The 26,576-nt window shown below is 33.8% G+C and overlaps 4 protein-coding genes and 1 long non-coding RNA gene across 7 annotated transcripts in view; 3 read left to right on the forward strand and 2 right to left on the reverse strand.

Moving 5' to 3' along the window:
- LOC116027221 (sterol 3-beta-glucosyltransferase UGT80B1) overlaps window positions 1-26,576 on the forward strand; it is a 713,221-nt gene that overhangs the window by 503,437 nt on the left and 183,208 nt on the right. The window lies entirely within an intron of this gene.
- LOC116027727 (chaperonin-like RBCX protein 1, chloroplastic) lies at window positions 639-7,086 on the forward strand. Its single transcript, XM_031269456.1, has 5 exons — window positions 639-912; window positions 1,776-1,893; window positions 6,646-6,662; window positions 6,757-6,819; window positions 6,919-7,086. Exons 1-5 carry the CDS (start codon window positions 676-678, stop codon window positions 6,991-6,993), a joined length of 510 nt encoding a protein of 169 aa, XP_031125316.1. The 5' UTR covers window positions 639-675; the 3' UTR covers window positions 6,994-7,086.
- On the reverse strand, window positions 4,137-4,740 carry LOC116027917. The gene is made up of 3 exons (XR_004100023.1): window positions 4,674-4,740; window positions 4,279-4,392; window positions 4,137-4,160 (listed from the first exon to the last, which is right to left on the reverse strand). It is a non-coding gene; the product is annotated as an uncharacterized LOC116027917 (long non-coding RNA).
- Window positions 16,375-21,732, forward strand: LOC116027113 (protein STRUBBELIG-RECEPTOR FAMILY 8). The gene is made up of 16 exons (XM_031268547.1): window positions 16,375-16,739; window positions 17,375-17,507; window positions 17,610-17,681; window positions 17,767-17,832; window positions 17,932-18,003; window positions 18,121-18,192; window positions 18,343-18,414; window positions 18,500-18,565; window positions 18,649-18,714; window positions 18,830-19,155; window positions 19,733-19,974; window positions 20,133-20,404; window positions 20,510-20,645; window positions 20,726-20,868; window positions 21,000-21,156; window positions 21,330-21,732. Exons 1-16 carry the CDS (start codon window positions 16,631-16,633, stop codon window positions 21,486-21,488), a joined length of 2,163 nt encoding a protein of 720 aa, XP_031124407.1. The 5' UTR covers window positions 16,375-16,630; the 3' UTR covers window positions 21,489-21,732.
- On the reverse strand, window positions 24,648-26,320 carry LOC116027491. 2 transcript variants are annotated; one of them, XM_031269169.1, is made up of 2 exons: window positions 25,779-26,320; window positions 24,648-25,517 (listed from the first exon to the last, which is right to left on the reverse strand). In XM_031269169.1, exons 1-2 carry the CDS (start codon window positions 26,121-26,123, stop codon window positions 24,801-24,803), a joined length of 1,062 nt encoding a protein of 353 aa, XP_031125029.1. In that variant the 5' UTR covers window positions 26,124-26,320; the 3' UTR covers window positions 24,648-24,800. The 2 variants fall into 2 exon arrangements, with proteins under 2 accessions (XP_031125029.1, XP_031125019.1); XM_031269159.1 differs by having other exon boundaries at window positions 24,648-25,520.

Raw genomic sequence — 26,576 nt, forward strand, 5'->3', positions numbered from 1 at the left:
CCCCCCCCCCCCCCCCCCCCCCCCCCCTTTTTTTTACATTTATTGCTAAAATATCTTAGATTGTTGTTCTTGGATGGACCCCACTTAACTCGACTGGATTAGTTTTATTTTGCGGGATTAAAATTAAGGCAATATTTTAAAAACAAGGATTGTGCTAGTGATCTGCATAACTCCAAATATTTTTTAAAACACTAAAACATAAATTCTCAATATGGAATATGGAATCAAAATCTCACCTTAGAGTAACATGAAACTGTATACTTTTACGCCTAACAGTCTAAGGAGCTCAACCCAAACATAAATTCTCAATATGAAATCAAAACTTCACCTAATAGTAAGACTTCTTATCCACTAGACTAATGCTATAGAGCCAAAACAAATCGTTTTTAACATAAAAAAAATCCTATATATATATATATATATATATATATATATATATATATATATTATTAATCCACATTCAGAGTAAAAAGTTATGCAGATCACTAGCACAATCCTTGTTTTTAAAATATTGCCCTTAATTTTAATCCCGCAAAATAAAACTAATCCAGTCAAGTTAAGTGGAGTCCATCCAAGAACAACAATCTAAGATATTTTAGCAATAGACTAGAGATATTTTCATTTACTTCCATAAGAGTCTCCAAACTAAGTGTCAAGACTGTACTAATCCGATCCATGGAGTCATCCATCGTCTTCTCTATCTCTCGCCTCTCCCTCATCTCTCCCTCAAAGCCTCAATCTCTCCCATTATTTCAGCCATGGAAGCACAGAACTCCGGCGCCGACGACCCGCCTCCATTGCCACAAGATGTACGTCCCCGGACACGGAGTTCCGCCGGAAAAGACAGCGGCGAAACACCTTCATCATTTCTTCAACTTCGTCGCTGTTAAGATTGTCGCTGCTCAGCTCCAGGTTCCTTAATTTCACCATGTTTTCTTCCTTTAATCTCTCGTTTCCATACATATGTATACATAATTGAAGCAGCATATGTCCCATCTAGTGCAAAAATCCAACCCAGGTGTCCATCTTAGCGCCGACTGATAGCCTAGTGTATCACCATAATCCGTGGTCTAGACGGGCCGGCTAGTTAGACAGTTGCCTAAGCTATTTATGTGCTTACCACCTAGGCTTCCTAAGTTTCGGTCGATTAGCTATTGTTAGTTTTTATTAAATGGATTATTTCACTTAAAACGATATTATTGAGCAAAATAATTTTAAATTGTTCAAATTCAAAATGTTTTTTTAATTAATATTTAATATTTTAGTATTAACTATTAAAGTATTAATAATTCATAATTATTAGTTTTAAAAAATTAAAAAGTTAAAAAGTTTTTTTTTTCTCAAAAAAAAAAGTTTTTAAACAAATTTTTTAAAAAATAAAAATAAAATAAAATAAAAAAATACACGAGCCCTATGTGCAGATTAATCGCCACATAGAAGTCCCAGACCCTAAGGAGCGCTTAGTGATTTTTTCAACCATGGTCCCATCTCAACTAAAAATTAATCTAAACCGATAGTTATATGACAATATAAAACTTAAGCTAATAGTTAGACGGCATATTTATATATTATGCTCAACATTGCTCCCTTACGCGTGGGTGATGAGGAGATTCAAATCCATAACTGTGACATAAGACTAGACCTGATATCAAATTGAAACATATGTTTTACCTCAGTCAACTTAAAATCTAAATTGATAATTGAACTGCACATTTATGTTTGTATATTATATATGCTCAACATACGCACTAAAGTTTGGAGCATGTTGGGTGCAGAGTTACAATCCTGAGGCGTACGATGAGCTGATGGAGTTTCTGGAGAGACACTCTTTGAATGATGCAGATAAGTTTTGTGCTGATTTGATGCGTGAATCGTCGAGGCATCAGAACTTAGGTATATATGCATATCTTTTTTTGTGCTTTTTGGACCGATAAATCCATAGGGTTTAATTTAACCATTTTACTATTTACTAATTAAGAGTTTAAAGATACTTTAGAAATACAGATGTGCATTACTGGCTAAAATAACAATAGGTTTCTTGAAGTCAGTGTTAAAATACATGGTTTGAGTTATTTCTTATCCTCTTAGTCTAGATTTTTAGTTAAAATGGAGAATAGTTTTTAATTTGATATCAGGCACATGCTAAAAGTCTATTATATCTATATATTATGTGTGGCGCATAAAAATACTTTTAGTTAAAATAATTTAGGGTGACATTTGCTCATCATTAGATCATCATGATAGTTCGAGACTAAAACAACTAACGCTAACTGTACTATTGAATGGCCAAAATCACACTTTCATTATAAACTCTTTTGATTCGGCACTAAACTACTAAAAACGAACCAACCACACCCAATCTAAGTATATTCGTTCATGAGTTTAGAACTCGAGATCTGTTTAAAAAGAACCAAACTTCTCCTACGCGTATATATATCACTACACCAAAAAGGTTATTTAGCGGCGGTTAATTTGTTATTTAGAGGCGGTTCAAAACCGCCACTAAACTGTTTAGAGGCGGTTCTCCAACCGTGTCTAAATAGTGTGTCGCGAAGAATTTAGAGGCGGTTTCAGACAAGTGTGGGAATTGTTGATCAGCATTGCATTTAGCGGCGGTTTTGAAACCGCCTCTAAATATAAGGTAGTTTACTTTAGTTTTAGTGGCGGTTCTCTAACCACCACTAAATATAACTATTAGTTTATTCTTTTAAATTTTAGTGGCGGTTATTAAGTGTCGCTAAATTTTTATTTTTTATTTTTGAAAATTTTAGTGACGGTTATTAAGTGTCACTAAATATTTTTCTTTATTTATTTTTTAAAATTTTAGTGGCGGTTATTAAGTGTCACTAAATATTTTTCTTTATTTATTTTTAAAATATTAGAGGTAATTATTTAGGTGTTGCTAAATAATTTATAATTACATTATTATTTTTTATAATTATAATTTAATTATATTTATTCAAAAATCTTTATATTAAAATGCATATTGCAATCATAAATAAACTCTATGTACACATTTAATTGGAAAGAAAATAAGTTGTAACATTCAATAGTATTCAATAATATATTAACATTTGAGCATAGTATTCAAAAGCAATAGCAAGTGATCAAAAAAATACTAAACACCAATATTTCACAAACTCCAGCAACAGCAAGTGGTGAATCCATCAATTCCTCTCATCTTAACCTTCAACAGAAATGATTAAAAGAATACTAAACGCCAATATTTGACAAACTCCATCAACATCGACAAGTGTTGGGTTGAATCCATCAACAGCAGCAAGTGATCCTTCACAAACTCCTAGAGAATAACATCAAGGAAAAAATAAAAAATAAAAATAAAATAAGAAACTCAATATTATCAGTAACATATTTGAAATAGAACTAAGTAGAATTGGATAACACCATTTCAGTCATTTGGAGTCTGTGAAGGTGAAAATAGAACTAAGTGGAAGAAATAATGACAATACACATCTCCAGTAGGAAATCATACAGGTCAATCTAACAGAGCTAATCCAGGATCCAAAATGTCAAGATGAGTTACAAATTACACATGCATTTTATTTAAAATATCAGACTTACCAAAATGGAAACTTTGGTTAGTTTAAAACTTTTGCTACAACCAAAATGATCCTCAAGAGCACTCCTGATATGCAAATGGTATATACAAAGGCAACCAAATCAAAAATCAATAAAGAAAATGGATCACAAGTTTGCACAGACAAAAAAAAAATACTGCAACTACCTTATCTTCAATATCATTCTTGTCAAACCCCTTAACAAGCACAGTTGTACTTTCACCTCCACCCCTGCCTCCTCTGGAAGGAGGTTAACAAATCTCCTACAGTAAACAAATTACCAAAAAATTTTAAAAATAATAACAATTATAATTATGTTTAACTCACAATCCATAAATCTTATTTTAGGGGAAGATGACTTAACCCACTATTCAGAGTATAAGCTTCTCTCTCTTTAGCAAGGTAAAGCTTCACTTCTTGGCCCAACAACGTAACTGTTGACCATTAAGTTCAAGAGCTTGCAATAGAGTTGTACACACAACTAATTACCTTCTTTGGAGTCTTTGAAGGCGCATCCTCTTCTTCATCACTAGACTCCTCTGATGAGGAATCATCAGAGCTGCTCTCCTTCCCAGTAGAAGACTGCCACAACAAAAGAGAGGATAGGCAAGCTCAGAAGGTGTGCACATGAAATGCATGCAAATGTAATAACAATTGTATGAAGATTCAATAATTACAAAAGATCTCAATCATTTAATACCTTCTTAACAGCCTCAGCTTTAGATGGCTAATCATCAGAACTTTCATCTTCAGAACTGGTCTCATCTTTAGAGTCATTAGCACTTTGTTTGACAGTAGTTCCAGTAGTTGAGGCCTACTCACACATACATCAAACAATATGTTAGCATACATAGTGTAGAGCACAATCAATGAGGATAAAAACAATACCTATACACACTTTGGTTAGTTTAAAACTTATCTATGCTCTTCACGCAAGGACACAATATTCTTCCTTCAACACATCTATGCTCAATTGCAAAATCAATTAATTTATCTACCCATTCTATATATCTCAAAGTATTTCGCGGTAAATTAATCCAAGATTTATCCATGCATAATCACTTCAACAATAATGATACTATGATAGAACATTACCTCTCAATTCATGCAAGAACTCACAGTGCTCCCCTTTTAGACAACCCCTTGTGCAAAAAACTTGCAAAAACCCTGGAAACATTATAAACACAAATATGATCTTAACTGTCAAACTGAAATTTGCTAGGAAGCAACCCATAGATCAAAGTAATGAAGAATATGGTTTAGGAATCAAAGTACTAGCATTAAGCAAGCAATATTAGACTTGTCTATCCAAAACTCTGATAGACAGACATGTTCAGTATGCTACATAATATGAACTTGAGACATCCACGTGTAACCTGATTGCCAACTTGGATAATTAAGTATGTTAATTGACTTGCAAATTCAACTTGAACCAATTATATATAATTACCAAAATTTATCATGCATTTTAAAATAGAAATTATATAATAGTATCAGTAGGCTCCATATAACTGCAGAGCAATTTTCAGGTCTCAAGTAAAAAATTTAACATCGAATATATTGCAGTCATTTATATCTAAGATGCAACAAAGAAAGCACATTTTTCTCCCTTCAAAAGCATCCTTGATTAGTTATAATTGAATGGTCCAAAAAAGTTAATCTTGTTGTCAAATAATCTACACAATAAGAACAAAAATGCCAAATTGGCAATTGATATGTATCAATTACTTGAGTCACTAGAATCTAGATATTTCAAGAAAAATGATTTTGAAAAGAATAGAAGAGGAGGGTATGGGGATTAACAAGAGTAAGTTAAAGAACGCATACTCATAAGTCAATTTCCCATCACGAACTAGGCCCAAAAGATAATCTATCATGGCATGAAACTGTTCTACTTTATCTAAACGTAACCACTTTTGGAGCCAAAACCCTCTCAAAGAAAGATCCTGCAAGCATAATATTAAACATATTACAGAGATGAATTTTTTTTCTTTTCCAATTTTGACCAAAGCTTTTATAATTAGGAACAAAAACTCTCTGGTCAGACAGTCAGTATCTAGTCTCATAGCCCCACATAGAGCATTGTAATTCTTTTCCTTGCAAAGCATACCGCTAATAGATTAATGTATGCAGATTAAAAAACTTGATTTAGATATTTCAAAATTGATCAGCTTATAAAAAATGTTGTGCTTCTTCACAGGAGACTTCAGCCAAAAGAACAATTGTCAATTGTATGTCTATATCTCTCTTAGCTTTGTCATAAACTCTCATCAAAATTAAGGTGCATAAAGTATGGGCAAAAGGTGAGTAGGGTTGAGTGATTCAATAAAAATAAGAATCCACCGATTCGTATGAATGGAAGATACATAGATCAAATCAAATTCAATAAAAATAAGAATTCCAGAAGACTTACCGCGTCTACGTGAGGCCGTGAGTCATTGAGGGGAGTGAGGGTTGAGGTCGTGAGCGGTGAGTCCTAGGGCACCGGTAATGTGAGATTTGAGAAGATATAAGAGATGAGCGGTGAGAGAAGAGGCGAAATCGCAGAGAAGAGGCGAAATTGCAGGGAAGAGGCGGCCACCGGAAATGGAGCATCGTCGGAGAAGACGGAGAAAATGGATTCGTGGTTTGTGGAGGGTGTGGGTGTGGTCGGTGAAGAAAGCGAAGAACAATTACTGATTTACTATTATTATTATTATTATTATTTACTGATTTATTAGTGTTTTAATTATTTAGTGGCGGTTATGATGAACCGCCACATGTAAATGTCGCTAACAATTAATTATTTAAGTTTTTATATTAAATTAGCGGCGGTTTCTATAACCGCCTCAAAATAGTTATTTAGAGACGGTTATATATAATCGCCGCTAAGTATATGTCGCTAAAAAAACAGTTTGTTGTAGTGTATGTATGGCCTACCTCACATGAGAACAGTAATCATGTAAGAACGTGTGGACTAATTTCATCCATCTATCTAAACACACTTTTTTTTCGTGAGTGTTGTACCGTATATATGTACCAAACCAAAATCTAATCTCATGTTTGATTCCTTTGCTTTGCTTTGCAGCATTGAGGATAATGGAGGTGAGTTTTCAATTTATAATTTCTTGACATTTTCACTTACTTTCTTGAGATCTTCAATCCAAAATCTAATCTGCATGTACATGAATGAATGAAGGTTCGTTCAGCATACTGCAAAGAAGATTTTGAATGGGACAACTTGAAGAAAGTAGCATCTAAGGTGAAATTAAATAATGATGATCATACATATGTTCTTCTGATCTTTCTCAATTATTAATTATCAATTAATTTTCTATCATAACTTATATATTTATTGCAGATGATGGATGAATCTAATACAAGACTTTTGAGGAACTACATCGAGGAAACTAGTTGCTTGGATCAAGTCAAATGATTGCTCATTCTACTTCAATACTACTCAATTGTCTACTATATATACATATACAAGTTCTATATATGTAATATAATCATTGTTATGATACCAAAATAGACATTATTTATGTATATATGAATGTACATACTGAAATAACTTCTCAAGAATTTCTTCTTTGCTTCAAGGTGTTAGGTAAACGTTAGTGTTTTTGGTTATTAGAATAGGACAAACACACTTAAAACCAGTATATATACCTAGTGTTGGGGGCAATCCCATCCAGTAAAATCAATTAGTGGGACAATTAATTTGGTAATCATTTCCGAGATAACTATCTATTGACCTTATTGGTTTGACATGATCAGCTATAGACAACATATACTAGGCTGATTTACCTAGAGCACAACACACATCAAATAGCGATTGCGGGCTTAACTTTCCCGTAAATCAAAGTATGTATACCAAGTATTTTAAATGCCTAGAAGTGAACAACATCTACTAATTAAACTTGTGATTTAATTTAGATACAAGTTTAAACCAAAAAAATAACATAATTTAAATCATAGGTCTCGTACTATCAACGCATAATTATTATTGTGTGGAGCATGATTCACACAATTGTGTGGACTATACTATCAAATAATGTACATTCAGTACACAAATAATACACTCTTAATATATTGGTTGTTGGCTAACCTATTTATGTCACTCTTCTATAAACTCTTGTTGATGTGGTGTAAGATCCATATTATTAAAGCCCAACTTGATCTCAAAGCCCATATTAATAGTGGTTTTGCTCAAGTACATGTTCATTCATCATACAATACATGTAGTACAGTTGGACTTCTTAATATTCCTTGGCCAGAACAAATAGCAGACAGCAAATCTAGACGTCTAATTTGATTAAAAACTCTTTTGTAGAACATAAACCTTGTTTGTCAAATTAACAACTAATAACATATGATTACATTACATCAACAGTAACTATATATGTATGGAATTGTGTTGGAATGTAGTGGATATGGTTGGGTGAATTGGAAGAAACTGATATCAGATGGAATTGTGAATTGAAAAAAGTTGTCAGTATTGACTAATAATATTTACAAGAGATAAAATTACAATCCGAAAGGTAGAACATGATTCTTGTACTAAAAAGTCACGAGTTTGATTATTACACCCAAGTAATATTTACTTAGAGAGTGTTTGGTATTTTCCCATCAATTAAATTTTCATGAATATATTTGATGCGAATAACTTTACTAAGAAAATTATTTAGCATCTTTGGTGTTACTCTGGAAATATAACAATTAAATTACCTGAAAAATTAATTAATACGTTTGATTCATTTAAACTTTCTCATGAAAAATTTTAGAATCTCTAATCTCAAAATGGTCATGACGTATGTGAATCTCAAATGTGCTATGTTTGACAAGATCATTAATGATATTAAAGAAGGGTTAAGTTCTTCCAACGATTTCAGCTTCAAATTTGTGAAACAGTTTGCGAATCAAGTTTTCTGTAGCATTGCTAGAAAATTTGTTTATATGTCTAACTGTAAGGAATATTTGATCATTCAATTGATCGTTATTGTAGACGTCGTTTCAACTTATAATTTAATGAATTAGTCTTTTTGTTTAAAAAAAATCAATAATTGATTTTTCTTAAACAATCCATTAACTGTATAACCCTTATTGAAGGATGTGTTTCTTCCCAACTAAAAGACAAAACTAATAAATGGACTACATATTTTTATTTTATATATTTTATGCTCAACGCATCCTTGACGTAAGCTTATATATAGCATCACATGAACCATAACCTTCTTTATTAGGTGACGAAACAAAATTGAACGAAGTGTTCCATCTAAACTAAAAATCTAATTACACGTACTAATAAATAGAGTACATATTTATGTTTTATATATTATATGTTCAACAAATCCAACAGACATAATTTAATTACTGAACAAATTAATATGGTTAATTGAACACTCATAGATAAATTTATATAGAGAAATATGTATGCAGTATAAAATTATAATTAGACTTTTAAAAACATATACTTTAGCCAAGGATTTTGTGGTATAGTGGCGTCAAACCCTTTTCTTTATACGGGAGGTGGTGGGTTCGAGTCTCAGTGGTGTCAATACTAACTCTTGTGCTTCAATACTTTTGAGAAAATAGTTATGAACAGATACTGCATTGTAATAGAGTTAGTAGTATTCAAAAAAAAACATATACTTTACATTGTACGAATCATATTAAACTGTGACTAGTAAGCATCATCATCATGGGATCAAATCGCCCAAATTATGAAGTTCATGGTTTTGGTATATTTAAATGACAATAATCTTCTTTATTATTATTATTATTATTGAAAAAAAAAAAATTCTTTAACCAACCTGGTGTGCTAACATGGTAAACATTACTTTTATATAATAGTTGTGCTAAAAAGATCTTGGTAAACATTACTTTTATATAATAGTTGTGCTAAAAAGATCTTGTGTGACAAATTACTGACAAAATTTAAACTTGTCACTTTAAATACGAGAATTATGACTAAGTCAACCATTTTTTGGGGACCAAATTCTTTGTTCTTGAAAGGTGAAAGCATAAATGGGTACAGTGATGACCTGCACCAATCGGAAATTGAAATATAAAAATGACAGAATTTGTGCAGTCTGTGGAGTACATTATTGTGTTATAAAGCTTATATGATCTGAGTAGATAAGAGAGAGAAAAATATTTATTTTAGAAAGTTCACAAAAATAAAAAATAAAACTATAAAATATATTTCTTTGTAATTCATTGTAATGAATAATTCTAATTATGACTATGAAAGAGTTATTCTTGACTGGGGAAGCAACAATGTTGATTCGCTACCACCTCCAGAGGGTAGGTTTTGAGTCTTACCAAAGATAATTTAAAAAAAAAAAGGTTAGAATTTGATTGGAAAAAAATTTAAATTAATCTTCGAATTATACGTGAAAGTGCAAATAGAGCATTCAATTGCCAGTTATTGCTGATGTGTTGATCATCCTATTAAAAAGTTATTATTTTAAAATTTATTTCAATAATTTTAAATAAAATATTTTTTTTGGACAATTCATGAACCTAGCTAATTACAAATTTTTGGTTAGATGGTTCAATTGCACTTTTTCGTGTCATTTAGTGGCTAATTTGTAATTTTTTTTAAAATTTAATATTATTGTAGACACTAGTGTACAAGTATTTAAAAATTTATGAATAAGTTAAAACTTGAGACACATCACACAATATATATTTTTCACTGATTTCCAAGTAAGAACGATGAGAGGCCCTTAGGAACTGAGATCCAAACTTATATATACCTCTCATCATCAATAATGTGCTTGTAAACTAAAGCTTCAATTCATCATATCATCATCTCACTTTTCCAAGTGGCATGGGAATAATGGAGTTCATCATGTGCATATATCTCTTTCTTATCATCTCCCTACAAAGATTATTATTACATCACACATAACATTTTTATGCTTATGAATAGGTCATGAAGTGACAAAGTTTGGTGGATATCTGACCCATATGTCCCTCACTTCAATTCTTTCATTTGTCTCTACTTCCTTAACCATATTATGGGTATATATATATATGCAATGGTAGGTCTCTCAATTCAATGATAAAAGTGAATTTTATTGTGAAAATTATTAAATACTAATAAATAGGTGTCTTAATTAATTGTAGCGAAAATATGGTTAATTTTTTGAATGGATAAAGTGTGCAATAAACTTTAATTTAGAATTGTGCAATAATCAAAGATATAATTAATAGGTTAACAACTACGGAGTATATTTTTGATAATCTTACTTATTTGGCATGCTTGCTGAAAATGGCATGATATTGTCATATCCATTTTTGTTGACATGATTGGCATTCACAAAATTAATAATAATAATAATAAAAATAGTTTGCATCGACAATTCACCTGGTTGCAGCCTTGCAAGAGTAAAACTTCTCACAAGAGACCAATGATTGAATCTCACATCGGCAGTGCGTGAGTAACCTCTCAAAATGAGGAAAAGCCCCTTGTGTGCAGTGGAAAAAAAACAAAGAAAAAAAAAAGAAGAAAAAAAATGAACACTCGGCTAGGTGGTTAGAAAGAGGCCTTACCTGTTGTCTAACTCTTCGAGATCAATATATATATATATATATATATATATATATATATATATATATATATATATATATATGTTTCCCTAATCTTTTAGAGTCCAGCCAATTAGTATAACCAAAATACTTCGCTTCGAAACTCGAGTATGGGTCTATCGCAAGATTGCTCAAATTAAATTAAGGTTAGACCTATTATGTTATTCAATCGACTTAAATATTAGATCGATTATTGGACATATATATTCACCAATATAATCAACGTATATATTGCTATTATTAATTTGTAAAATAATTGACAAGTGTATTATTGAAACCCTAATTAGTTATTATGATATCTCTGTTATAATTAAACTAGTGATTAACAGATCAATTAGATTATGAAGTTATCTGTTTACAGATTCCATTATCAGAATACACAGTACCTATATATGTGAAGCAGTTTGGGTGGCATGCAGTGATGAGGCAATAATTATTGAGTATCAACAACCCCATACACCAACTCCCATGCACAAGGGTCCACTTGCTTATTAACTATTCACACTTTGTTTTCTTTTATCTTATTTTTCCTTAGGAATGATGAAGTATTATTCCATCAAAATTTAGAATATATGCAATTGTACAATTATTTACAATATATATATATATATATATATATATATATATATATATATATATATATATATATATATATATAATATGACTCACATGAGAATTAATCTTTCTATGGAAATTTAGGATGAAGACTAGCTATTGATCTTACAGATCTAACAATTAAAAAATAAGAAAAAAGAAATAAAAATATGGTGATATTTTTGTAATTATTACAAATTTCATCTGTTCATGTGAAAAGTTTGATAATGCATTAACAGATAAGTAATAGTGCACTCAAAACTTGTAAAGATATAATGCACTTAGGAGGAGTGCATTGGTATTATAACTGTACTGATAAAGTTTGTAATAATTATAAAAATGTTGCTGTATTTTTTTTTCTTTTTTTTTTTTCTTATTTTCCAACCGTTAGATTATTAGATCACCAAGATAGACGTATGTAATTTGTCCACACTTCTCACAAAAAGTCATATTCTTACTTGTAATTTGATATACATAATATATTGGACGATTCATATGAGAACATGCTCAAGTAAAAAATGAGGTCTGATCTGATTCATTCATTTTGATAAATCATTGGTTGAGAATTGTTGAAAAATAAAGAGAAAAATGACGTAGTTAATTTTATAATTATTTACAAACTTTATAATTACAAAATTGACTTTTTACAGGAGAGGCTGTTTTCTAAATAATAAAAAAAAAAAAAAAAAACCTCAATTTTTAGTGTACTTGTTGATGTCTTGCTGATAATAACCTACAACCACTGTACTTCCCCACAATGCTATGGTACTTGTGGTGCAATTTATTTTTAGGGTACCTTGTAGGCACAATCTACCGACATTGTAGAACTAGCTAGCTTCATTGTCATATTATTTTCTAATGAGACGCACACGGAATAAATATCGATCATGTGTAATAATCTGTAAATCATTTAAGAAAGTCAACCGCAATAGAAGAATTATATGTCACGAGTTTGATCGAAAAAATATTGACAATAATTACTCGTAACCTTTAGGTATGAGAAAATTAAAATAGTCATTTTTTTTTCTTTTGAATATATTATATATGAATTAACATATTTAATTTACATCAACTTGCTCACTATACATCTTGTGATCGAAAATTAACATGCATAATCCATATAGAGATTGTGTTAATTACTTTTCACATCTTCAAAAAATACATTCCAAGAACCAAGAGAATCTAAGACAACTCAGAATAGAAGGGATTATAATATAATATAATGTAATATAATATAATATAATATAATATAATATAATATTGTATTATATTATTTATTTAATATGTTTTAACTTCATCATCTTTCTAGCTAGTCAACCAAAAGCTGTAAGCTAGGCACTTATTATAGCTACTTGTGTTTATTTTCTATGCTAGCTGCTAACTGCTAATGCAAATTATTAGAAGAAATATGTGATTATGATTAAGACATTTGCTTCTTCTTAATTAATTAATTATAATTGAATTTATTATTGGATTTTTAACAACTTTATATTATATTAATTCTTCTTCATTCATATTTTTTATCTGTAGTTTCATGGAGTGATACTATACACACATTAAATATTACAATTTTTTGTTGAGGACTAATTGGTTGACTACGTTTATATATGTCACTTTGATCAATTAATTAATTATATATAATTATATTTTGACTGTAATCGGTTCCATTTCTATCTATAGATGTTAGAAATATTTTTAATTTAAAATGTCTATGATAATGTTAATTATCTTAAATTGATATGTGAGGTCAACATATGTAATCTTAAGCAAAAGATAATATTTTATATATGTGATTCTTAGTATGCAAATTAAAGTTCTAGTGTAGTTTAGAAGGTTGAAAAACTTTCGATAAATTGGTAAATACTAAGAGTGTTATAGATTCAAAGCCATCTTTTGCCACGAAGCAAGTTGGCTTTTATCGTGTTGGATCGATCAGGGAACACTTGTCGAAGATTCGAAGTTTCCGTTGACGAGGGGCATGTGTGGGACTCACTTATAGGTTAGTCAGGTCGGTCGTGTCACGTGTCGATTGTGAAGAGATTCGGATGGGTATCACTGTTGAAAATAACGTTTCGGGAACCACACTATGGGTTCCACTTCTCGATCTTGTAGGTCGAGAACCACACTATGGGGGTTGTAAATAGGTCGAAAATTGTCGTATGCACTTTGTATATCCCTATTAGTGTAAACTGTACTTAGGGTGTGCTTGGTTGATGGGTTTAGGCATAAGGTATGGGTATCAAAGTGATTGTTATTGTTTGGTTGATAGGTTTTCAGAATACTACTATGGGTGTGGAATACTCCATTAATTGGAAAACCCATACCCTAATGAAATAAGGGTTTCATTTCCCTTCCTCCTCCTTTCCCCAACTATTAATAATCATTCTCATTCGACCCTACTACCAAACATGCAAAATACTTTCACCAAAACCCATTACTCTTACCAAGTATTTGATACTCATATCGATTCCGATTCCCATGTGCGAACCAAACACATCCCTTAAATACAGTACGGCGAAGTTGGTAAAATTGTTGAAAAAATAGGATATTTTGAACTAAAAGTTGATTTAAAAAAAAAAGTTTATGACAAAAAGTTGAGCAAATTAAGGTCAATGATCAAAAGTGAATAAATCACTATAGTGAAGTGACCAAAAGTGGAATAAACTATTGAATGATTATTTAAATTAAATACTTAATAAATGAATGTGACAACCTTAAATACTATCCATGTCAAGCGGTCTTTCACTTGTTAATAGAAGAAATAATAACTAAAAATAAAACAAAATAGGGATGTCAAGACGTGTAGTAGAATCCTACTTGTTTAGCAATTATCGAAATTGAATACACAAACACCATATTTCCATTCCAAATATGTTTGACACTATCCGCAATGTATCCAAACTCATTTAATATATTTACATACTATACACACACAATAATCATGTACTAGATCTCAAGTTTTCACTCCTACACGAATTCATAATAAGTATTATTTTGCCTATTCAAACTCAATTATCAATCGAGTTTAGACATTTAGTATTACCTAACAACTCGTCATCCCTAGAGTTAATGATCCAAAAAGTGATTTGAATATGTCAATATAGTGCAGTGACAAACATATATAAAATAAAATTTTCATACAAAACGATATTTCATAAGAAGAAAATATATCACTATAATCAAGTGACAAACCTAAAATAAACGCTTCACATGAGATTTTAGAAAGAAAAAAAAAAGTAGTAAAACCAATATGCAATCTTACTAAAATTTACCCCAATAAGATTTTGTATCTTCTTTATGGTAGAGAGAGTCCAATGATGTTGTAGTTTTTTGCACACTAAAAAGTGATCAATGATTACATGCAGAAGGTTGTGGAAAGTTGAAGTCAAAAAAGCAAACAAAACACTCTCATACTTCACATTCATACAAAATTACAAATGGGTCACTTTCACCAAAGCTAAAACCCCTCCAACTAAAGCAGAATAGCTTCGATAATCTCCATGATTCTCTCTGCCCCTTCCACTTTTGTATCCATCCAAGATGGCAAAAGGACTCCCCAAATTCCCTCCTTTCCATTCTAGTATTCTTGCATGTATGTATAATGTATATATGCACTCTAATATACATACAATATATATATACATACAATATATATATATATATGTATGTATAGATATATATGCAAAGATTAACACAACAGTTTGAAATAATTGGTAAATGAATTATTAATACAACTGTAAGGTCAGAAGTTCCATTCACTAAGAGAGAGAGTTAGCAAATTTCCTCTCTAAGTTAGAGGAATAGTACTCTCGCGGTCTTGCCCCTCAACGGTTTGTGAAGTAATTTTTTTAGTAGTTAAGTTTTGTTTTTTAAAGAAGCAGTTATTTTGCACACAGTTAAGAAACAAAAGGCCGATGTTAGTATGTATAGTTGAGATGTGAAAAAAGTTATTTTCTTATAATTCAACAACAGAAAGTGTTATTTTTTATAACACAATACAATGTTATAGTTCTTATACGTGTTGTTGGGCTATAAATATTGTCCAAATATAGCAATTTTTGTTTATTTTAAATAAGGCTGGCCATTTTGTGGTGAGTGTGGACGGAAAAACACGTGTTGAGCGAGTTCTCTCAAAGTGATGTTAATATTTTGGTAACGGTTGGACAGTTCAAAATGATATTGTTCTACTTAGAAGAGGTCATTTTAAAAGAGAGTTTGACCACACATAAGGTTAGTCCAAGTTATAGTGATTTGCTGTAGATTTAGTACAAATTTTTTCTTAAAAAGTGTGTCGCACTTAAAAAACGTAATCAAATGAATCCCTGGTGATAATCTCAGATTCTTTGGTCCTAACCCGGCCCCTCTCATAGATCGAATATGATTACATTGGACCACTAACATTTAAATTTAAAAAGAAAAAAGAAAAGAAAATAAGAAGTAAACATGAAAAAGAAGACTATTAGAAAGTGAGTGTGAAAGCCTCCGCCTGCCTTAGTTCTACAAACCAAACTTCTCCTCATACAGAAATTTTCTCATAAAGATTTTCATAAATCTTTTTCAAATTTTCTCATAAAGATTTTATAAATCTTTTCCAAATTTTGGCCGACACCGATACATACACACACTCCATGAATGTATGCATTTGCTATTTCTCTCTCTCTCTCTCTCTCTCTCTCTCTCTCTCTCTCTCTCTCTCTTCATAAAACTCTGAAGCTTCGAATCTCAGAGCCCTCCTCTCTACTCTCTACCGTTTCTTTATCGATGGCGACACCTACCCAAAACTCCCCACTTTTCAATGCCCGTTCTTGCCGCTGTTCGTAGCTCAGCTTGAACGAATCTGTGGAAAAAAAAACAAAAAAAGTGGGAGAGAAAGAGGAACGAAAATGGGGAGGAGCAAGAACGGTGCTTTCTTGTTCACTGAGCTTGTTCTAGTGATCGCCGCTTTGATTTCCAGATTGGGTTTTGTAGGAGCTGCTACTGATCCAAATGATTGTAAGTTCTTTCAAATCTTTTTTGTTTTTCTTTGTTGTTTGAATTAAAGTTGTGTTTCAGAGTTAATGATGGCTGGGTTTTTATGGAATGTGATTTTGTTTTCTATGGAATATGTAAAGGTAGAAGCTTTTTTGGAGTTTGTGATCTGGGAAGATTTGAATTTGGAAATGCATGCCCAAGATTATATGATTGTTGGTTGAATTTGGAAACATGATCTTTCTCACTAGTTGTTCTAAGTTTCTATTGCCTTTTCTGGATTTTCTTTTGGAGTCAATAGAAGTCAATGGTTAAAATTTTACTTATAAATGCAGAATCTTGATTGTTGAAGATTAAAATTCTTATGTTATAAATGCATAATCTTGATTGTTGAAGATTAAAATTCTTGTGTTATAAATGCATAATCTTGATTTGCTGATATTTGTATGGATATAGGTGAGGTAGTATATATGTGTGTGTTGCAACTGTATATGTATACTTGGTTGTGTGATGTATGGAAATGATGATCAAATAATAAGCTTGGGAGCAGTTGAACATGTTGTGACTTGTGAGTTACTATGCATTTGTGTTTAATCATTAATGTGCTCGGTTAAGCAAACTTTTGACAAATGGGGGATTTGTCGAATTGTATTTTGCAGTGCAAGCACTTCAGGTTCTGTATGGTTCGCTAAACAGCCCATCGCAACTGACTGGTTGGAAAGCGACTGGTGGTGATCCGTGTGGTGAATCGTGGAAAGGGGTTACTTGTCAGGGCTCTGCTGTTGTCTCGATGTAAATTTATACCTTGCCTTTAGACTTTAGAGCGTTCCTTTATCTGTGTGTGTAGTTGTTTCTGATTGTATTGATGGAATGATGGGTCTTTTATTGGAGCAGTGAAATTTCCGGGCTGGGGCTGAATGGAACAATGGGGTACATGCTCAACGGTTTTACATCTTTAAAAGAATTGTAAGTTTATTATTTGGTTTCGAGGGCTTAAACTTGTTTTGCGTCTTTGTGACTAGCTGACTTCTCGGTATTTTACTGTGTTTAGGGATTTGAGCAGCAACAAGATTCATGATCTTATCCCGTATCAACTGCCTCCCAATCTGACAAGCCTGTAATGTTCAACGTTACAACACGTTTGTTTGTTTGTTTTTTTAAAAAATTGTATTTATTGCTTAATTCTCTAAGTATTTACTTCTTATTTTTTATTCAGGAATCTTGCAAATAATAATATAACGGGAAGTATTCCTTATTCCATCTCGCTCATGACGTCTCTTAATTATCTGTGAGTGGCATGACTTTTATACTTGCTCTTTGTAATTGTAATATATACAAAAATGTTATCTTCTAATGTAGTATATTCAAATGTCTAACCCTATCGGCAACCCCATTTTTTGTATAGGAATTTTAGTGGTAACTCTCTTGCGCAACCTATTGGAGACATGTTTACAAACCGTTCTGATCTTGCAACCTTGTAAGGCATCTCGACTTGTTACCCTTCATTGTTCTTGTTTCATTTTGCTTGTGATGTCTCTTGCGAGATTTACACATTATTGCGAGATTGCCCTATTTCGTGAATTCCATTTTGATGTATGCACTAATATTCTCGTAATCTCATCTGCAGGGATGTTTCTTTCAACAATTTTAGCGGTGATCTCCCCCCTTCTTTGGGTTTTTTGTTAAATCTCTCGACGCTGTGAGTGTTATAAGTTTGCGTTTAATAAAAACTAACTTCCTCGCTGTTATTTGACTAACTTATGATGTTTCCGCCACTATGGTAGTCGCATGCAGAACAACCAATTGACGGGTAGTCTCGATGTCTTGGTTGATTTACCTTTGACTGATTTGTAAGTCTCGGCTCCTACTAAGTTGCTAAATTTGTGCGTGATCAATGGTATTGTTAAAAATGCTCGCAACGACCTCTCTGCAGGAATGTAGCAAACAATCGTTTCAGTGGATGGATACCGAACGAGCTAATTTCAATTCCTAAGTTCACGTAAGTATTGGACAGGCTAATAGACACGCATCTATATACACTTATAAGTTATATATATATTCACACCATTTATTAATCTGTTATTTGATGTTATGTTATTCCTACTGTGGAACAGATATGGCGGGAATTCATTTTCCAATAGTCCTGCTCCTCCCCCGCCACCATTTACCCCGCCTCCTCCCGGTAGATCTCACAAAAGAAGCAACCACTCTACACCAGGGTCGAATAAAACTCCGGGCTCTGATGATAACCATTCCGATCACGAGAATGGGAATGGAAAGAGTGGTGTGAAAGCTGGAGCTATCGTAGGCATAGTTCTTGGATCTTCGGCTGTGGTTCTCTCTGCTATCGTTGTGATGGTTTATTGCCTTCGGAGGTGTAAGAAGAAGGAAATTACTGCACGACCCTCTACGGGAAGTCTTCCTATCATCGCTGATAAAGGTATTCTCTCTCTCTCTCTCTCTCTCTCTCACTCTCGAAACAGGGAAAAACGAAATGGAATAAGAGAGAAGGATGCTCCTGCTCTTTCAATTAAGTTCCTGAGAATCGTCTTTTTGCCAACTATGATCTAGGTTTTTATGAATTTTCGTCAATTGTCTGAATAATCCGAGCTAGAATATACTAGCTCAACATGTTCTTTCTAATTTCCCGGTTCGAGACTTTTTATTATTTCGATTTTTAGTTCTAAATGAAACGACTTGAGTCTGCTTTTTGGCGGGTGTTTTTCTTGCTACATGTTGGTAGGATTATCAATTGAACCTTAGCATTTTTGCCCTATTATTTTACGTGAATTACTCGAGGTAGAACTATTTGCTATTGGTAGCACTTTGTCATCGTGTTTGGAAATCTTAATCTCCTATTGCCTTGATTTCTTATTGCCTCTTGACCCTCTTCGTAAAATATGCTTGCTCTCGAGATTATAATACGTGGAAAGGACTTTGTATTTGGAGCAATTATTTTGAATAATGGCATGAAAAGCGGTTCATTTCTCACCTGTCTTCACTCCTACTGAATGCAGAGGTGCTCGATCAACGGGCAAAGTCCACAGCTACCGTAGTAGACTTGAAGCCCCCGCCATCTGAGAAAGTGACGATTGAAAGGATGCAAGGAAAGAATGGTTCTCTCAGGAGATCCCCGATAACTGCTACTCCTTATACCGTGGCGGTACTTCAAACATCAACAAACAGTTTTAGTCAAGAAAACCTTGTCGGTGAAGGTTCCCTTGGCCGTGTTTATAGAGCAGATTTTCCTAACGGGAAGGTTGGTTCTCGTTTCTAACATTTGGATTTTCATTGGATAATACTGAGAAAAACCCTATAATGCTCGGTTTTGAGGAGTTGATAATTGATGCAGAATGTTAGGTCTTATAAATTATATGACGGGCAAACTTTGTTTTTAATATCGAGTTTGTGTGCTAGGTATTGGCCATTAAAAAGATCGATAGTGCAGCGTTATCACTGCAAGAAGAAGACAATTTTCTCGAAGCCATTTCGAACATGTCAAGGCTAAGACACCCGAACATTGTCCCACTGGTCGGGTACTGTGCAGAGCATGGCCAACGCCTTCTTGTCTACGATTATGTCGGAAATGGTAGCTTGCACGATATGCTGCATTTTGCTGACGAGAGAAGCCAATTGCTTACTTGGAATGCACGTGTTCGAGTAGCTCTTGGCACTGCTCGAGCTCTAGAGTACGTTAAACGAGTGCAATTATTTATATATTTAGCAGATTAAGTACTTGTTTTTGTTTTTTTTTCCTCTTTAGTTCGGTTCACAACTAAACCTCGGTTTGTCAGGTATTTGCACGAAGTGTGTTTGCCGTCTGTTGTGCATAGAAACTTCAAATCGGCAAACATTTTGCTCGACGAGGAGCTCAATCCCCACTTATCTGACTGTGGATTAGCGGCTTTGACGCCAAATACAGAACGCCAGGTTAGTATCGTTCTGCGACTAGAAAACACGTCTTGTGCATAGCTGCTAAGACTGTCGGGTGTTTGTGATAATATGTACAGATTTCGTCAACACATATGGTCGGTTCATTCGGTTACAGTGCTCCCGAGTTTGCGTTATCTGGAGTATATACTGTGAAAAGCGATGTATATAGTTTTGGCGTGGTTATGTTGGAATTATTGACGGGAAGGAAGCCACTTGACAGGTTCGTTTCATCTTACACGATACAGTAATATATCTATCTATCATGCATATATATATATATACATGTGTGTGTGTGTGTATGTATATTCTCACTTGCCGGGATTTTTCACTTTGTCAATATTTTGTTTATAGCTCGAGGGAGAGATCGGAACAGTCGCTCGTTAGATGGGCCACGCCTCAACTTCACGATATAGACGCTTTGTCAAAAATGGTTGATCCCGCTCTGAATGGCATGTATCCCGCCAAGTCTTTGTCCCGTTTTGCTGATATTATCGCCCTCTGCGTTCAGGTAACACTCTTCACACAACTCACAAGTTACATTTCCACACGCTTCACTTCACGTAGCAAATCACCGTTGATCAAGGGCGAGTGAGAACATTTGAACGAGACGATTACTTGACATGTCCGCCTATTTTTCTAGTAAAAACTCGTAACTTATTTGTTCATTTGCGGTTTGTGCAGCCTGAACCGGAGTTCCGGCCTCCCATGTCTGAAGTCGTGCAAGCGCTAGTCCGGTTAGTCCAGAGGGCTAGCGTGGTCATACGACGGTCCAGCGACGAGTCGGGATTCGCGTACAAGACGCCAGATCACGACGCCGCCTCCGGGGACCCGCCTTACTAGCCTTTGCAATTTTGTAAGTAACTTCAGCAGAGGTGATGACTGGTTAAAGTTGAAGAGAGACAAGATATGCCTATATATATTTATATATATGGAAGTATAGCCAGTAAATTTTTTTTGTTTGAAGTGTAATTATGTTGACAGTTTAATTCATGGTAAATAATTTACTGGCATCTATTGGAACAACTTGAAACACAAATAATGGCCATTTCATTAATTTCTTATGGCATATCCAACTTTATTTCCATTTGTGGTCCATTGACTAGTGATTTTTATCGACTTATCATGTGTCGAGTTATTAATTTAGATCAATGCAAAATAAAGAGAATAGAATAATCAACATAAAAATTGAATGGGATGTTTTATCTTATTATATGACGTGTATTTATAGATGAATAATTTTACATTTCTATCATGATTTTACCTCTTATTATTTGTTTCTTTGACTTATTGTTGTAATATATGATTGGTGTTATTAATAGATAACTGCTACTTTTTAATTGCTAATGAATATAAAGAATTTTATAAGATTGATAGGGTTATGATAGATAATATTCACATACTATGTAGAATATCTAAAGAGCAGGATATATGTTGTATAAAGTAATGTAATATATTTGTTATTAAGATAAATGAGTTAACAACTTTTACAGGACAGAGATGTAGCTTCTCTCTAACGGAGCTCTCCCTTCTCTCATTCTCTGGTCAAGAACCAGTTTCCACCACCGCCCTCCGGCCGGAGCTCTTATAGAGCTTTGAGCCGGCGGTATATGGTCACCACCACATCAGCTTCCTAGTTCCATCTTCTTCTCCACTGCTCTCTTCTTCCTCCTCTTTCGTGACGCCGTTGCCGCCATCTGTGCTCTCCTCCTCCTTCCGCACCGTAACCACACAGAGCGCGCCGCCGCCGCCCTTCTCCTCCTCCGATGCCTTCTACCCCGCTGCCGCCACCTAAATCCAACTGCCACCACCTGCCACCTCTCACCGCACCGGCGCCGTCACCCTCACCATCGTCCATAAATAAAATTTTATATATATATATATATATATATATATATATATATATATATATATATATAATATAATATAATAAGCTAGTGGGTAGGGTAATAGGTTGGCCTTGAGACCCGTGCGTCTTGAGCTCTGAACTTTGTTGTCTTTACCCTTTTTAATATTGTCTCCTAATAATTATTGTTGTTTTTGTCTCCCTCTGCATCTATTGCAGTTGTCTCCTTCTGCATTTATTGCAGTTTATTATATTTCCTTCTCGTTTTTACGAGGTTCGGTTTTGGGAGCGCTTCAAAGATATTTATGGTCATGGCAAGTGTGATGCTCATCCTGGGTGTAGTAGATGACAATGAAATGCCTCTCCTGAACAGCAGTTCAGTCGGAAGGATACCTACTGATGAACCGGCCAAAGACACAAGGCTGGACATGTACCTTCAGTTGGGAATAATGTCAATGGACTTCAGTAAGAAGATAAAAACTCAGGTGGTTTGCAAGTTGTCCCATCCAAAGGTCGACTTGTACACATTCTGCAAGGCCATCAATCATTTGGTAAAAGCTTTAAGGTTCTATAAGGATCAAAACTCTCTTGTACCACAATCTGCGAATCTAAATTTTATTAGCTTAACTAGAAAATTTAGTTCTATGTCTGATTGTATGGAATGACTTTACATTCCATTGAACCTTGTTGTATTTGTTTCTGGTGTTTATTAATGAAGCTTTATTGATCTCAAAAAAAAAAAAAAGATAAATGAGTTTGAGTAAATCTCCTAAAATAATGCGAGTTTGGGAAGTTCTACTTGATAGGAAAAAAGTAACTCTACTTGATAGAAAAAAAGTACAAGGAAAGTGAAGATTCAGTCATTCGAATCTCTCAACAGGTGGATAGAGATTCGTATTTATAGTGGTGGAGCAATTAACACAATGTTGGAATATGGTTGGGCTCTCAAATTGATCGTGATGTCTGTAGTAGAGGTGACAAAATTTATCTATCTTGCTAATGGCACTTGGTCTTAGTTATCGGTTTCCCAACCATAGAGGTGGGAAGCATCCAAATCGGGTCGAAACTTGGGTTGATGTACCAATAGACCTGTTGTATACCCATCAAAGGTAAATATTATGGCTATGTTTGGAAAATCTAGTTGAAAAAGTAGCTGAAAGCTGAAAAGTAGCTGAAAATTGAAAAGATATAAGTTTGAAGTTGAAATCTGAAGAGCTGTTAAGCTTAAAAGTGTTTGGCAAAATTAGCTTTTTGATAAATTGATAAATATAAAAAGACTAAAAAGGACATCTTCATACAATTTAAATAGTTCAAATTTAAATAGGTTTGTTTATATATTTAAAAATAAAATAGTAAAATCAATATATTTTAATAAAATATAAAGTAAGAACATATATTTGAAAACATATAAAGTAAAACAAAATGTTTATAATTCATAAGGTTAATTCATACAAAAATCAATGTTCAAACAAAAATGTCAAATTGAAATTACAACTAAACATATTGAAGAAAAAAAGTAAAAACAGTTTAGCCAAAAAGGTCTTAATTGGGAAGGGTAAATGATGTCATTTCTTTAAAATAATAAGGTTAAAGATGGAAAAAAAGTTAGGAAGCTACTAGCTTATTTTGAAACGCTACCTTAGGTAGCATTCAAAAATAAGCTCTTATTTTAAGCTACTAGCTTATTTTAGGAACATTACCAAACAAAACTTATAGCTTATTAGTAACTTAAAATAAGTTATAAGCTCCTAAATAAGCTCTGTCAAACAGAGTCTATGCATTTATGAGAAAAATAAGAACAAAAAATAGTATTTGTGAAAACTAATCTCATTCAATTCCTTTAATAAAAATAGAGATTTTCGCCCATCTCCGACCCGACTACATAACCAATCCAACTCCATAGTTTGCAAGTTTTCTTTCTTGCAAGAAAAATATAGTAGAATTTTTGTTTTCTTTTTTCTAATTTTCATGTAAAAATTCTTATATTTGTACATTAATTTTGTTGTGCATGATTGCTTTATTATCTTTGTTTTATACTTTATTTTCCAATTTATCTTATTTATCAAACAACCTTATTCTTCTTCACTTATTAAATGAATTTTAGTTCTGCGTGTTAATAATATGTTTAATATAGTTTCTAATCAAGTCCAATTAAATGAACCGAACAAACAATATGAGATGGAATATACATTAATTTGTATAATAGGGTTTGTATGTACAAAAATCTTATAAATTACACCCAAAAAAAAAACATTAAAATCTCATCTAATGTGGAAAATGTACACTACAAACATTGGAAATCAAACTAGTTAATATACTTTCTTTGTAAACAAGTGTCTGAGATTAACACGTACCGGCCCTTCACCGGAGATTCCGCCGGCGGTAGCATCAGCGGTGGATGCGTCAGTGGACATGGAAGCATTCATGGTCAAGATTCTAGCGTTATGCCAATCACCACCGCCGCCATCGGCGGCGGCCGGTGACACTTTCCGCCACCCCTTGTTTCCTTCCTTTCTGAAACTTCTCTCAACGAAGCTCCTATCTTTTCTCGGACTTTTATCGGCGGGTTTCGTCGGAATCCCGTAACTCCGACTGCCGACGCTTCGGCGGGCCGGCCAGACCAGGCTGCTCCGGCTCGGCGATTTCTTGGGCTTGAAGTCGCCGGGCGAATTGGTTCCGGAGCAAGGCGCGCTGCTCGCTTTCGGGGAACTCAACCCAGACCCAACCGGCCGAGCGCCGCCGTTGCCGGCCGACTTGGTTCTCCTGAACGGCCAAATATTGATGTTCAGAACTCGCTCCGCCGCGCTCCCGCCATTACTACCTCCAAAAATGCCACCGCCGCCTTTCTTGTCCTTGTTCACTTTCTCTCCTTTCTTATCGCTCCTCTTGAAAATATCTCTCCACCGCTTGGACGAACTGAACGCCGCCGTCTCCGCGGCGGCGGCGGCGGAGGAGCTAGCCACCGGCGCAGCAGAAATCTCCGGCCCAGATTCTGCTCCCAACTGGGGCTGCTCTACACGTTTTATCTGCTGAAATCAAAAGTGAGGTTTCATCTACCAGACATGTCATTTTCAGATAAAACCTTTACAATATAGTCAATAGTACTAAAAAAAAATAAAAATAACAATTTCACAATGTAGTTAATAGTACTAAAAAAATAAAAATACCAATTTCAGTCTCATACATCATCTAGAGTGTTGAGCAACCAGTTCCAATTCAACAACTATAAATTTCAATTATGGCTAGAGGTTAGATCCTATATTTCATGTAATTTAATTCTTACATACCCTGGGCGAGTCCGGCTGATTGGGTTGTTTCAGTTCCACCACGGGTGATGAATCCGGCCGCTTGGGTTCCGGAGAATGATCGTCGGCGGAGGAAGGGCAGTGGAGGAGGTGGAGGGGGAGGAGGACGCCGTCGGAGAAGAGCTGATCGGCGGACAAAAGATTGGGTTTTCGGAGCACACAAAACTCGAAAGAGCTTGAACCACTGCTTCTCCTCCTTCTCCTTCTTGTTCTCCCGTTTGAAGATGGCGAGAGAGTTTGAGGTGGAGCCTCAAGTTTTGCTTCTTCCATTGTTGAGCTTAGTTGTGTTATGCAGTGAAGAATGAGTTGATGAAGAAGACGACTCATATAGTACAGAGGGTTGTGGAATTTGAATTGCCATGTTGGCGCAAAGCAATCAACTTTTTTCTTCTTCTTCTTTTCCAGTTAAAGTACAAAACTTATGGCTTTAGTGCTTTACCTTGAGAAATGACAAAGTTTTCATGGCCCCTTTAGATCACAGTTTTCAACCTCCATTTTCAAAATTTTTTAACCATAGGTAGTTAAATGAGGGGGAAAAAAAATTCTCAAATATGATACTCTAAATCACCAAAATACACTGCCGTGACACCTGACTAAAACACGACAAATTATATCATGGATCAAGGTCTACCTTACATTGTAAATCCTGATCCAAAAATAACATTCAAATTTTGTATATGTAGTTGACACATTATGTACATGCAATTGAAAGTTTCTGTACCTGCAACTATCATATTATGTGCTAGCCATTATCAAGTTATTTGTTTACATGTACAGAAA

This window comes from Ipomoea triloba, chromosome 1 (assembly GCF_003576645.1).
Source record: "Ipomoea triloba cultivar NCNSP0323 chromosome 1, ASM357664v1".
Classification (NCBI taxonomy): domain Eukaryota; kingdom Viridiplantae; phylum Streptophyta; class Magnoliopsida; order Solanales; family Convolvulaceae; genus Ipomoea; species Ipomoea triloba.

Coding starts and splice junctions, on each gene's coding strand:
- LOC116027491 (XM_031269159.1), bottom strand. CDS start 26,123: ATGAGTCGTCTTCTTCATCAACTCATTCTTCACTGCATAACACAACTA. Junction 25,521..25,778: donor ATCAGCCGGACTCGCCCAGG/GTATGTAAGAAT, acceptor TTTTGATTTCAG/CAGATAAAACGTGTAGAGCA.
- LOC116027727 (XM_031269456.1), top strand. CDS start 676: ATGGAGTCATCCATCGTCTTCTCTATCTCTCGCCTCTCCCTCATCTCT. Junction 913..1,775: donor TTGTCGCTGCTCAGCTCCAG/GTTCCTTAATTT, acceptor TGTTGGGTGCAG/AGTTACAATCCTGAGGCGTA. Junction 6,820..6,918: donor TGAAGAAAGTAGCATCTAAG/GTGAAATTAAAT, acceptor TATTTATTGCAG/ATGATGGATGAATCTAATAC.
- LOC116027113 (XM_031268547.1), top strand. CDS start 16,631: ATGGGGAGGAGCAAGAACGGTGCTTTCTTGTTCACTGAGCTTGTTCTA. Junction 17,508..17,609: donor GGCTCTGCTGTTGTCTCGAT/GTAAATTTATAC, acceptor TTATTGGAGCAG/TGAAATTTCCGGGCTGGGGC. Junction 17,833..17,931: donor CCTCCCAATCTGACAAGCCT/GTAATGTTCAAC, acceptor TTTTTTATTCAG/GAATCTTGCAAATAATAATA.